General features: G+C 44.9%; 1 protein-coding gene across 1 annotated transcript in view; it reads right to left on the bottom strand.

The window, feature by feature from the left end:
* FMO1 (flavin containing dimethylaniline monoxygenase 1) overlaps nucleotides 1-12,246 on the bottom strand; it is a 33,887-nt gene extending 21,641 nt beyond the window's left edge. Inside the window, exons 1-2 of the mRNA XM_046683143.1 lie at nucleotides 12,120-12,246; nucleotides 2,835-2,972 (exon numbers count right to left, since the gene is read on the bottom strand). Coding sequence (XP_046539099.1) covers nucleotides 2,835-2,966 — 132 coding nt within the window. The 5' untranslated portion in view covers nucleotides 2,967-2,972; nucleotides 12,120-12,246. The remainder of the gene's footprint in view (nucleotides 1-2,834; nucleotides 2,973-12,119) is intronic.

Raw genomic sequence — 12,246 nt, 5'->3', positions numbered from 1 at the left:
ATGAAGCCCTCCTTGGCTTCCCTCAAGTGGATGCAATTCTGACCTCATTTCCACTCCACAGCACTGCTTCTGACTTGCAAGGTCCTGCACTTTTCCCATCGGCCTCACAGCTCCCTGAGGACACGGTGAATCCTGTTCACTTTTGTGTCCCCCCACAGTGCTTTGTGTGTAGGTGTCTGACCTGCCCAAGTCACACAGCCAGTTAGGCACAGCTGGATCTAGAACTTATTTCTGTTGATTCTTAGATCAGTGACTTTTTTGTGTTAATAACTAGATGTCCATGACCTATATAAGGTGCATTTTTGTCTAGTATGCCAAGGTCTCTGGACTCACTTTTTTTGCTTTGACTGAGATTACTTTAACCAAATAACTCTGCTAATTACCTCTCTACCTGAGCAGTTTCATCTTGTGAGCTAACTCCCAACTCTGATGGATTAATAGTACTTGTCTAGAGTATTGTGTTAAGAAGGATTCTGAGGTTCCTCAGGGGAAGGATATCATGTTTGACTGGCAATGGCTTCAGTGGGCATGGGTATCAGGTTTCTGCTGTCCTAGTGAAACTACGCAGTTTGAGTTGTGGGAACAGATGTGCTCTTTTCCCTAGTCCCCTTGGGGAGGTCTCTATGCCTCGATGGTCACATTTGGTGGTTGGACACATTTTCAAGATGTGCAGTTCTTAGAGATTTCTCCAAAAAAAGATATACGGATGGCCAACAGGCATATGAAAAGATGCTCAACATCATCAGCTATCAGGGAAATGCAAATCAAAACTACAATGAGATATCACCTCACTCCAGTCAGAATGGCTATAATTAACAAGACAGGAAACAACAAGTGTTGGAGAGGATGTGGAGAGAAGGGAACTCTCATACACTCCTGGTGGGAGAGCAAACTGGTGCAGCCACTATGGAAAGCAGTATGGAGTATCCTCAGAAAATTAAGAATAGATCTACCATATGATCCAGCTATCCTACTGCTGGGTATTTATCCAAAGAACTTGAAAATGCAAAGGCATAAAGATACCTGCACCCCTATGTTCATTTCAGCATTATACACAATGGCCAAGACTTGGAAGCAGCCTAGGTGCCCATCAAGGGACGAATGGATAAAGAAGATGTGGTATTTATACACAATGGAGTACTACTCAGCTCTAAGAAATGATGAAATCCGGCCATTTGCGACAACACGGATGAAACTTGAGGGTATTATGCTGAGTGAAATAAGTTAGAGGGAGAAAGTCAAATACTGTATGATCTCACTCATAAGTGGAAGATAAAAACAGCGACAATAGGGGCTGGCCCCGTGGCTGAGTGGTTAAGTTCACGAGCTCCGCTGCAGGCGGCCCGATGTTTCGTTGGTTCGAATGCTGGGCGCCGACATGGCGCTGCTCGTCAAACCACGCTGAGGTGGCGTCCCACGTGCCACAACTAGAAGGACCCATAGCGAAGAATATACAACTATGTACCGGGGGGCTTTGGGGAGAAAAAGGAAAAAATAAAATCTTAAAAAAAAAAAAAAACAGCGACAATCAAACACATAGCAATGGAGAATGGATTGGTGGTTACCATTCAAGGAGGGAGGGCAAAAGGGGTGATTAGGCTCACATGTGAGGGGATGGACTATAATTAGTTTTTGGTGGTGAACATGATGTAATCTACACAGAATTTCGAATATATTATGATGTACACCTGAAAGCTATATAACGTTTAAATTAAAAAAAAAAACAAAGATGCGCAGTTCTTTCTGTGAGCCAAGCTGGCCTACGCTGGGAGGACTGCGACTGAAGTAGGAACCGTGGGCTCTCTGGAACTTTGCTCACTGAGTTAGAAAATAATTAACTTTATTCTAGTTCCAAGTCCTACCCTTCTGGTGGGGGAATGCTTTCCCTCAGCCCTGTAGGGGCTCTGAGACCAGAATATCTGACACCTTGCTTCTTTTCACTATTCCTAGCAGCTGTTTCCTTAGCACGTTGAAGCTCATGAGAAATGTTCTCACTCCCCCAAGGAGGGAAAATAGGAGTTTTGGGGAGATCCGATGCCAACGCTTCCCCAGCTGAGCCATGGAGCTCCCTGAACGCTTTTCCTGCCTTGCTTCCCAGTTCAACAGCCTCAGGCAGGGCCCCTCTGATCCCCCTGGGTCCCCGGCCAGCCAAAGGTGGGCTGTGTACTTGCCTTTCCTCATTCCTCACCTCTCTCCACCCTCCAATCCAGGATGGAGCCCTGCTGAAATTTGAGAATATTACTTCTCTTTTGCTCAGGGAAAAAAGGACTGCAAAGCCCCACTATCTACTTCTGATTGCTCTTAGCATGGATTGGGCCTGTTGGGATGGCAGGACCTCGAGTATAGGACTCCTCCTAAGCTGAGGCCTGTGTCCTTTTACTTCAGGTGGAGCAGGTCTGGACAAAGCTGCAGTGCAGGCTGCTCAGTCTTGCAGGCAGAGGCTGAAATTCCTGTGCCGCATTTACACCTTTGCCCTGAACACTGCGTCTCTGGCCTTGCTTCAGATCCCCAGTTCTGTGCCTGCTCCCCCTGTCCTGGGCTTTACTGGCCTGTCCCAGCCACTCCATCCTGTTCCACCCTTGGTGTGCATTTTTCTTCCTCTTGGCTCTGGATAAAGCTTGTAAGGCGCATGACACACCTCCTGCCCAAGCCCAGGCTGTGCCCTGCTTCTTTCTTTTATCAACTTCGATGACCCTTTTCGGCCTCCTGTTTAACAGATGTATCTAGCCCCTCCCCAGGGCAGCCAGCCCCTGTGGAAGAAATTTAATCTCTTTTTGCACCGGTCAAGCCTTTTCCCAACAGACGCATGACAAAGCTATTGAAACTTCACTTACAGTGAACCTCCACAGCCCCCCAAGGTCGTCGCTTCTCTCGAAGCAGGTGGGCTCCAGTCCTTCCTCCAGACAGCACTTGATGGAGGCCAGGCCACAGACCCCAGCCCCGACAATTGCAACTCGCTTGGCCATGTTGTCCTGTGTGGAGAAAACGAAGCAGAGCATTTTATTCACAGGTGAAAGCCCCACCCCATCCTTGGCTGCTTTCGAAACCAGGGAAAAGTGAAATAGCCACTGAGGATTGAATAGCTAGGAACTAAAGTTTTCTTCCTTTTTGCAATTACTGATTACAGCTTTTAGCTGTTAACCCGCCCATCGTTAACTGTGCTGCTGAGGCAATGTGCTGTCTGACTCCCACTAGGCTCCTATAGATAACATCTGCCTGGAGCCTGGGTCACCATGGTAATGGGTGTGTGAGCTGTTCTTCAGGAATTAGAACCCCTTGTCCACTTCAGGCCGGTTGAGACCACCAGCCCATCAACTGGACCCATGCAGATGTCTGATAGGGGACCTTTGACGTCAAGAGACTAAAAACTCCACCCTCAGATCATGCTAATGCCGCCGTTTTGTGAACATGGGTCCTGTGAAGAGGCATGGAGTCTGACTACGCTTGTGCAGGTCATCAATTACCTCACCTCTCCTCACCTCCAACCACCTCTCTCCACATTTCAGACCACCTTGTGCCTGTCCCGTAAATATCCCTGAGTCCCTACTTTCGGGGAAGTGAATTTGAGGCTCATGCTCTCGCTTTCTCACGTGGCTGCCTTGTGATGAGACCCTCTCTCTGCTGCAATCTCGTCACCTCAGTGTTTGGCATTCTGGGCGGCGGGCAAAAATGAACCTGGTTCAGTAACAAAAAGATTAGGAAGATTAAGAGATTTGCTCTGTTTGAGTCTGTATAGGTGTCACGAATGTGAGAAGAGACCTGTTCAGTTCACTAGTTTAGCCACATGCTTGGGATGTTGCCACCCTTTCACTCTGAGCTGCTGTCAAATGTTAGCACAGTTGCTGCCAAGACTGTCACTTCTGGCAGAGTGGCTGCAGTTGACCCTTTAGTGGACGGAGTTTTACATTCTGGACTGGGCTGCTGCCTTCAGCCTCCCTTCACCAACCTGAGAACGAGATAGAGCGGCACACCAGGAAAGGATAGCCTTGTCAAACACGATTTCAAATAAACATACGAGACTGAAGCTCAGATTGGTGTGGTGACACGACACAAGGCCCCACGTGGGCTGGTGGAGGCACTAGGAGCCGACACACTGCCTTGGGTGAGTGTCAGTTTTTTGGCATAGGGACAGGGTCCCAGCTGTGCTGTCCATCCTCCTGCCACCTGCTGCCAGGGGATGGTCCCCAGCGGAAGAAAGAGGTGCTGCCTTGGAGGGTGTGTGGTGGAAACGTAGGCATGGAAAATCATCCCTTTTCTCTCCATCAGATACTGATTCCCCTCCAGGAACATGGCTCTGTCACCATTGCTCCAGGTGTAGGATTGTGTGGTCCCAGGCCACGTGTCAACACAGACTTGTAAGAATGCTGAGGGGCAATTCAGTGTCTTGGTTAAGCAACCAGGCTCTGGGCTAGATTGCCTGGGTTAAAGCTCAGCTCTGTCAGTTACTGCTGTGTGATCTTGCGCAAGTTATTTAACCCCTCTGTGCATCACAAAAATGGAGAAAATAGTGAGCAGTTTCCTTGCAGTGTTTTGTGAGGATCAAGTGAGTTGACACATGTCAATTGGCTTAGAACTGTTCCTGGCACATTGAAATGCTCAATAAATGTAAGCTCTTTTCACTATAAAAACACTGCCCCACACTGGTTTCCTCTTCTGCCTTTCCCATCTGTGATCCTCTGTTCTTTTAATTCCTACAGCATTTTGGTCAATACAGACACGTTTAACACTAGATCGTGGGATTTTAGAGGTTACTCCCTAATATGTTTGTGACAATTTTATCTTCCCAAGTTAGTAAGCGTTTAAAGCACATGGGTCACTGAGGAGATGTGAGAAGCAGCCCCAAAGGCAGTTTTCCTGAACAGTTGCTATTTTCTTCTTTCGCAGATGAGCTCTCTCCACAAAACGATATACAGCTTTTGCTTTTTAGGATTGGGAACCTGAGGGAAGCAGCTCAATGAGAGAGACTTCATCTGCGTTTTTCTCTGCTGTGGCCTCGGTGTCTAGGGCAGCGCTTGGAACATACAGTAATGGATGTGTAATAAATCTTTTTTGAATGAAATGAAAAGGCCCACTTTTTTCAGGTGTCCGGTAAAAGTGTTGGGGGGCTGGTTGCTTCCCAGTAGCAACTGGATCTGATTTGCTGGGGAAGAGCTTCCTGGAAGTCATGCTCCAGCGCCTGATGGACATCACTGAACCAACAACCTTATATCACGTCCCCCTCCCTGGGTCCTAGAGGAGGAAAGTGACCCTACATTTCGAAAGGCAGGTGATGCAGTGAAGTGAGTGTGGGTGTTGGGACCAGACACGTCTGTTTCAGATCCCTGCTCTATCACGAATCAGCGTGGTGCATAGGAAAATACCCCCTTTGAGCCTCAGTTTCCTCATTTGTAAAATGGGATATAACGCTATTAATTTTTGTGGGACATAGTAGGCATTCAATGAAGAATATCCACTCTTATAGGAAAAGTGGCTCTAGGAACAAAGCGGGGGAGATTGCACATATAAATGTGGTATTTGCAGCTGTGTGCACCAGCGTGCTGGCTCCATCAGGACAGCAGGTCAGATTAAAGCAAGACACTCATGCCCTCAGGAGGACACCAGGAAACAAAGCAGTTTCCTTTCGTGAGGGGAGAGCGCGGAGGCATTTCCAACAGCAGGATTGAGAGAGAGGGCGGGGCAATTTCCCGGGCAAGGCCCCACTGAAACTATAGCGTCGGTCAGCAGGGGGAGCTGTGACTTCCCCGGAGAGAGGGTGTCCGGGCTCCCGGGATAGCAAGAGCCAGTGCTGTGTACTGCCTTGCCTAGGACGTTGTTGCTTCAGGCTCACACTGCTGATTGAAAGCAGTGGGCTGGCTCAGTAAGAAGAAATGCATCTGCTCCAAATATGATGGCAGTCAGAAGGCAGCCCAGCCAGGGACCTGGTTCCCTGTGAGCTAACTGCTGAGGGCTTGGGCAGGGAAACGAATTGCCTTGGGCTCACTTTGCAAAAAAAAAAAGACAGAGGTTTAGAATTATGGCCAATGGGGGAACAGAAGATGTTGTATGGAGGCAAATTTCAGCTCAATATAAGCACTTCCCAGTGTTTCAAGCTCTGATCATTGCTTTGTTCAGGTAGAGTCTATATGATGATTTTTTTGGAGATACTGTAAGTGGGAGCTTAATAGATCATGCAAAGGGTGGAATCAAATGCTCTAGAAGGGCCTATCAACTCAGATTCTATGATTTCGTTCTCTGGTTAATTTTGCCATCAAACACTCAATGAGGGGCTTCGATTGCTAAGCCCCAGGCGAGGTATGGGGGGGCGTGCAAAAGGTGAACAAGACATGATGCCGTCTTTAGAGTATCTATCACTCTGGAGGGGAAGTCAGACTCGAAAATAAATAATTACAACATTCTGTGTCAAGTGCTAAAACAGAGAGATGTCTTATGTATACATTGCATTAAGAGTGTGAAGGAAGAGGTGCTAATTCTGACTTCGGGGTGGTAGGAAAGCAACAGAGAGGAATACTCTTTCCTCCAGGTTTTGAAAGGTGAATAGAATTTCAATGGGTGGAGAGCGGAGGAAGTGCATTCCAGACAGGGGGCAGTGAGACGACGGGCCAGAGATGGTCCTCAGAGGCGCTATGACCACCTGACTCTGTGGTGAGCTTGCCATTCTCTTGATACCTAGAGGAAGTAGTGTGTTCCTCACAAGAGGAGACTGCATTGCAGAGTTGATTCACTGGGTCATATCTGTTAGTCTTCTTTCTGCCTAAGGCTGTATGTTTCCCCAAAGTAGGGCATTTTCTTTGGCTTGTCTCTTATTTTCTCATAGCTCCTGGTAGCACACTTGGTCTATACTGGTGGCATATGTATTTGGCAATGGCTTGATTTCCTGATGGGTAAAATAAATTAATTCATCTCCTTATAGCCTTTTCAATGAAAAAATAATTAATTGAGCAAATACAGTCGTGCATTGCTTAAAGATGGGGATATGTTCTGAGAAAGGCATCATTAGGCAACTTTATTGTTGTGTGAACATCGTAGAGTACACTGAAGGGGAATAAAATTTGCCACCCCAAAATGGGTCTCTTTAACATGAGGATTATTTTAGGCTGATTATTTTTAAGAAATAAAAGACTGAGAACATTTTTCTTGTTACTTCCTCCTTAACTGCCTAAAAGAATTCCCATTAAAAAACTCTGTCTCAGGAAGTGAGCATAACATGAACTGGGTGGTAGACAGGGAGGAACCTAGAAAAGCCTGTTGTTGGGCTCCCTTCTGTGTTCTTCTGTTTCTCTGTGGCCAAACACTTATTTTCCAAACATTTGCTCCTTTTTACCTACCTGTGAATTGCCTTCCTTGCCTTCGAAGTCCCTGACTCTCCCCACCCCCAACATCTTCTTTGTCTTTATCTGAGGATGGTATTTAAGGTGAGAGCTTCTGCCATTTTGGCGAGTTACTCAGTTTTCCTGAGTTTTTCCCGTGTGTTATTAAACTCTTGTTTGTTTTTCTCCTGTTAATCTGTCTCGTGTCAATTTAATTCTTAGACCAGCCAGAAGAACCTAAAAGGGTAGAGGAAAACTTCTTCCTCCTGTGCAGTATCTACACAAATCTAGGTGGTATAGCCTACTACGCACCTAGGCTGTATGGTACTAATCTTATGCCACTGTCAGATATGTGGTCCATCATTGATCAGAATGTCATTATGTGGCGCACGACTGTGTTTGTTGGGAGCTAATGTCCTGGGTCAGAGATTCCTTCCTCAAAATGGCCTCTTATCAAATGTTCAATAAATAGAAATTCTTGCTCCAGGCTACCATTGTAATCACTGTGGACCAGATGCAGCCAGCCTTCTCGGAGCAGTGAATCTCCCTGAGGCTTTTCGTGGGCCAGTGGGAAAGCTGCAAGTCAGAGACCCGGGTTTGAATTCAGTGTTGGCTAATTACCAGCAGTATGACTTTAGTCCAGTCACTTGTTTCTGGGTCTCAGTTTCCTTCTCTCCAAAATGAAGCTAGAGATAGACCCAGTTGTGAGAAAGAATCAGGTAATGTAAAGAAGCATTTAGCACAATTCTTGGGACATGCTGGGCCCCCAATAGATGTTGCTATGTTATTTTTACATCTTCAGGAGATTTTTCTTTAATCTGATATTTTCTTGGATATCTGCCTTGACAATTTTGGGTTTATTTACAAAGACAAAGTTACAGAATATTTGGAATCAGAGCCATCGGGGTAAACTAGAAATGTATATCTAAAGGTTGTCTTCTAGCAAGTGAGGGAAATAAGTAGAGAAATAAAAGGATGATGGTGAGAGAAAGGGGAAGAGAGAAAAAGAAAAAACGAGGGCACAAAATGGGTTTCAAAGTCGCTCTTGAGGGCTTTTCCTTTCTGTCTTTAATTTTTTCATTCAAATCTGCTTAGTCTCATTTGAGTTGTTCTGATGTTTGGAAAGCAGACATGAGAATATGTGAGCACACAGGCACCCAAGGGAGCAGCTGCCTTCACACGCTGATGACACCGAACGCGTCCAACCACGCATTCAACCACTGATAATTACATGAACCAAAATGATTAAAAAATTAAGTGCTTTTTAGAGAAAGTTTTGTCCTCCTTTCTTATTTTTTTTAACCAAAAATCATTTCCAGTCCCTGACTGCTGTGCTTTCAGGCAGAGTGATTGATAACACAGTAGGAAATTTTAGTAGGGTGAAAAGTGCGTGAGTGCCACTGATTGCTGGCATGCTATTGCACGTGCTAATGCAAACATAACATTTAAAATGTTATTGCTGTTTATGTGAATATTTAGTAAAAATTTGGTCATTTCTTTGTTGGAGGTTTTAAAAGCAACGTGTTTCTTCTTATTATTGTTATTTTAATGAAAAAAGCCTTCTCAAACTGACTAAATATAAAAGAAATAAGTAATAAAAATTAAGAAAATATGACTAACTTGGTAACGTAAGTGTCACTGGATGAAAGTGAATTTATAAAAAATAACAAGTAAAATAATTTAAGCAACACAAAATTACCAAATGAGTTGGAAAATCACTGTCAGTTGTGATGAGGATTTTTAGGCTGGTTAGTTTTAAAACTACAGATGAGATTCAGGCTCCAAGGAGTGGAATTTGTTTGCCCCTTTGCTGGGAAACATTTACATTTCTAAGGGAAACCTCTATCTGTGAAGATGCCTCCCTCTCTGTGCCAGGAAGAAGGGGGGATGGTCTTATCTCTAGAAGCTCTTAATCAATGCCAGAGGCAAGAACTTAAATTGAATACTGTCTGGCAACCTCATGTAACTGACCCCCTCCCCGCCCCCCCCCCACACAAATCCTCTTTGTCTTTAGCCGAGGATAAAATTCAAGCCGTGACTTCTGCCATTTACTCAATCCGGTTTGATTCTTATCTAAAAGTTGTGGGACCGCCAAATGGCCAGACCATAGGGGCACTGATACCATTTTAACTTTTTTACATATTCTTTGTCTTGTAAAGAGATAACTCACATACCTATGCCTTAAATTTAGCTCTAACCCTCAACTCGGGGCAGCAGCAGGAGCTCTGACTGCCCGTGGGTCCTGTCCCCACGCACCAGCTCTGCCTGCCCATGGGTCCTGTCCCCATGCCAGCGGGGGCAGCAGAAGCAGTGGCAGCAGAAGCTCTGACTGCCCATGGGTCCTGTCCCCATGCTATTCCACACTATTCTCTAAATAAAAGAGCACTACTGCCAGATCTTAAGAGTCTAAGAAATCTTTCTTTTGACTCCTCGGCTCACCGACCCTGCATCAAGTTGCATAATGGTTGCCAATTTTTAACCACGGGGTCAGAAACTGCTATTCTTCCCCTGGGCATTTTATACTGCTTCCTCTGCTTCAAAGAAGTAAAATGCAAATATGTAATGTACCGAAATCAGATTGAGTGCCCAGTTTAGTCTATTAGGATCATATAGGGAGGGGGTCAGAACATGAGGCTAGTGCTGTCATTCCCAAAATTGTGTGCAGAGGTGCTGTAAGTTATTTGAAAATTTTGAGGAAAGCACAGTAATACTCCACATCTATTGAATACCAAGCGAAGTATTAGATGAAAATAGTTCACTGCTTTAATAGCAGATAGGGCTGTGTTCCACTTGATGACATCAGATCTTTGCAAAGCTGGGTTTTGGGCAGTTGCAATATTAAAAAGCAAGCCTTGCTGGATATTCGGTCCTGTCCAAAACATAAGACCTTTGGCCCATTAGACATTTGGTCCGTGCCAAAAGGTCCTTGACATTTGCTCCAGTCCAAAACCACCATGGGCATATTTGGTTCATGCCAAATGGTTTTAGACAGGACCAAATATCAAGGACCTTTTGGCATGGACCCAATGTCTCCGTGGATATTTTGGACAGGACCAAACATAACCATGTATCAAGGACCTTTTGGAGTGGACCAAATATCTTATGGATGTTCTGGGCAGAACCAAATGCCTGCTAATCAAAGCAAGTACTGCACGAAAATTGGTCAAGGTGGAATGGGAAATGAAGAGATGATGTCTGATTTGATTTCAAGGTTGAGAAGTTGTGCAGTGCCCAGCAGGCACATAAACCTCATTGTTAAGTAACTGTGATTATTCAAGAATAAAATAAAAGTATTGTTTTTCTTTCAATGTGTGTAGTATTTTTTCAGACAACTATAAAGCTGTAAGAACAGAAATACTTAAGTTGTTTGGATTTGACTTAAATGAGGAGCAATAGCCTGGGGGCACTGTGAAAGGATTACTTATCCATTAACGGGCCCGTGAACCTGCAAAGTTTGGGAAGCTCTGGGTTAGAGTCTTATTCTCGATATTTTTTTTTAATTGACCTGGAGACCTCATCTATTGGTGTCAGGAAAATGCAAATTATCCTGTATCTGAGTCCAGCACTGTATCAATTAACGTGTGTTTCTTAACAGTTTCCAGTGTGAGTCACCCATTATGTTTCCTTAGGACGCCACCTTCATTGGTGCTGTCAGACTTGCATCCAGTCTTTTACCTATATCTCCATCCCTCTTTCTCTTCCCCTGTTTCTGTCTGTCTGTGTGTCTGTCTGTGTGTGTGTCTCTCTCTCACACACACACACACACACACTCTTAGCCCATGGATACTGGCATGAATGCACAATGATACAATGTCCTTAAGTGGGCCGTGCATTTCAGGAGCAATCAGAGATAGACTTAGCTGGATGGCGATTGAGGGTGAGTGATGGGCCCACTTAGCCCCTGGGAACAAACAAACACAAACAGGTAAGAAACTCGGGTCAGAGCAGGGCCGTGTTCTGGGATTTCTATCCTCCAGCAGCTGTTCCCTGCCTCCTCTAGCCTGTTCCTAACCACAACCACCAGATAAGAAAAATTCTTTCAGGTTCTAAATTTGCAGTGCCATAGAAATTCCTTAGGCTGGAGGGGAAACCAATAACAAAGAATTGAGACTTAGTTTCTCCATCTGTAAATCAGATGCCCTTAAATTGGATGTTTACAACAGATTTTCAAAACCCTTGAAATTTATAATCTTGTGAACTCAGCTGGGAGTGGAATCAGCAAAAAAGATCTGACAATAGTATGCAAATCAAGAAATGTTGTCATAATTCATAGAATGGAACGCACATAATGCATGCTCATCTATGCACAATGTATAGAATGAAACACTTTTAAGAACAGGAAAAAGGACAACATGTCGATGTGTACAAGTCAGATTCCAAAGGGGGATTGCCTCTCTCTCCCAATTTCTACCAAATGCCAACATTTGGTAAACAAACCCCCAAACAACTGTCTGACACCATGTTAGAAGATATTAATGGAAACTCTTAAGAAAAATGACTGATTTCCCTTTGCATTAGGAATTCAATTTTCCCTTTTGATTAACCATTTAATCTACCCAGCAGTGTACTTGCCAGTGTACACAGAAGACTTGATAATATCTGTCTTTACTGTCCTGTTACAAGTACTCAAACATTTACTGTTCTTTTTGTACCTTGGGGCAGAGAGTGGCTTCATAGCTTCCCCAGGGCAGAGACTGAGGGAGTGGCATTCTGGTGAGGTGATTCTCTCCTGACACACAATAACAAAACAGGAAAAAATCTGGGCCCCCCTCCCTACTCCAAAGGAATTACAGATTATATCTGGTTACTTACTCTAGGTACTTGGAATTCCTGGTGCTGTGAGGGCCCGGGCACGGTTGGGACTCTGGATGTAGCAGAAATTGAAGTGGATGAGCGTGAGCGCGAGCCAGTATTGGCCTGGGAGTCCCCAGCACACTGG

This window comes from Equus quagga, chromosome 13 (assembly GCF_021613505.1).
Source record: "Equus quagga isolate Etosha38 chromosome 13, UCLA_HA_Equagga_1.0, whole genome shotgun sequence".
Classification (NCBI taxonomy): Eukaryota; Metazoa; Chordata; class Mammalia; order Perissodactyla; family Equidae; genus Equus; species Equus quagga.
This window is presented reverse-complemented; position numbering and strand designations above follow the sequence as displayed.